The 1,630-nt window shown below is 37.7% G+C and overlaps 1 protein-coding gene across 1 annotated transcript in view; it reads left to right on the top strand.

The window, feature by feature from the left end:
- The window catches only part of LOC105461713, a gene marked incomplete at its 3' end in the record, with an annotated part of 13,325 nt that extends 11,802 nt beyond the window's left edge, over positions 1-1,523 (top strand). The window contains exon 3 of the mRNA XM_011708224.1: positions 1,293-1,523. Within this exon, the coding sequence (XP_011706526.1) occupies positions 1,293-1,523 (231 nt within the window). The remainder of the gene's footprint in view (positions 1-1,292) is intronic.
- Between the last annotated feature and the right edge of the window lie 107 nt (positions 1,524-1,630).

Here is a 1,630-nt window from a genome sequence, read left to right as displayed (position 1 = left end):
ACATTTTATTAAATATCCTATTCGTATATGTACATTTATAGAAATAGATAGATATGTAATAGATACACGATAAAATATTGTCAATTTCGATAAAATTATTTTATAATAATATACGATATATAAGACAAAAATGTTCAATGTAATATTTTTAATTAACAATATATGCACACGCACACACACACGCACACACACACGCACACACACACACACGCACACACGCACACACACACGCGCACACACACACACGCACACACACACACACGCACACACGCACACACGCACACACGCACACACGCACACACGCACACACGCACACGCACACGCACACACACACACACACAGAAGCGTAAAACCGATTAGGCAAGCTCCACGTGGTACGCTTTGGATAATTCTAATGCCGGCGGTATTCCAATTTCTGGATTATAAATATTAATTTGTGACATTAAACATCCAACAATAAATTAAATCGTTTATGCCATATACATATATTGATTAACATCGTCTTACAATGTTATGGTGAATACATTCTTACAAGACATAATGTTTGGAATCTGATGTCATGAACAAACAAAAAGTACAGCTGCCAACCAACAAAATTCGACCAATATACAAAAAGGCAATTAAAAATCATTACTATAAAACGGTCAATTTATTTATTTATTAACATTTCTATTAACGACAAAAATCAGAAAATCGCAATTTTCAAATGCAGTAACTATTTCATCAATTTTACAAACTCAATCATCCTTGAAAATGTAATTATTAATAACTTTTATACTAAAGGTGTGCAAACAAAAATCTATCGATTGACATCGTTTTGAACCGCCGTGAACGTGTTTTGAATTTATCTTCCATAATTAATGTTTCCCGAAACTTCAATTGTTAATAACTTTTAAACTAAGGGTGTGCAAACGAAAAATCGATGTGTTTCGAAATGTGCAAACGAAAACCTGTCGATCGAGGTTATTTGGAAGTTAATTCGCTTGTGGTTGGGGGGCTATCGTGAAGTTGGCCCCCCCAAAATTGTTTTTTTAATAACTTTTGAACTAAGAATGTGCAAACGAAAAATCAAAATGTGCATACATGTGCATACGATAGGCAATCAAATGAACTATAGAAAGTTTATTTTTTTTTAAGTTGGGGAGCTAACTTCACACAGGTGCGACAACACGCGACCCGCGCTTGGCTTCTATTCGTTGGGGGTGGTACGGAGGGGATATTGACCCCCTACGAAGATCGTATAAATAGGATAACGCGATCGATACTGCGATCAATAATCCTTCGATCATTAGAAGCATTATCAGGACGATATGGCTACTTATACGAACGAGGAATATTACGATATGCTGATGGTACTCGGAGAGTGCCATGGGCAATATCACGTTGCTGCGAGACGATACGCCGATTTGTATCCCAATCGTGCAAGACATCCAAGCGCCAGCGTTGTACTTCAGGCAGCTCAAAGATTATTTGAAACTGGCAGCGTCTTACCGAAGAAGAAAGATACCGGCAGACATCGCAATGCAAGAAATTTGCGGAACATCGAAACAGTCCTTCGCGCTGTCGAGCAAGAACCTGAAATTAGCATTCGGGATATTGCTCGAGAATATCAATTTTCTTATTCTACCGT

Source organism: Wasmannia auropunctata, unplaced genomic scaffold (assembly GCF_000956235.1).
Source record: "Wasmannia auropunctata unplaced genomic scaffold, wasmannia.A_1.0 LD279899.1, whole genome shotgun sequence".
Classification (NCBI taxonomy): domain Eukaryota; kingdom Metazoa; phylum Arthropoda; class Insecta; order Hymenoptera; family Formicidae; genus Wasmannia; species Wasmannia auropunctata.
Note: the sequence above shows the minus strand (reverse complement) of the source record. Positions and strands in the feature narration are given on the sequence as shown.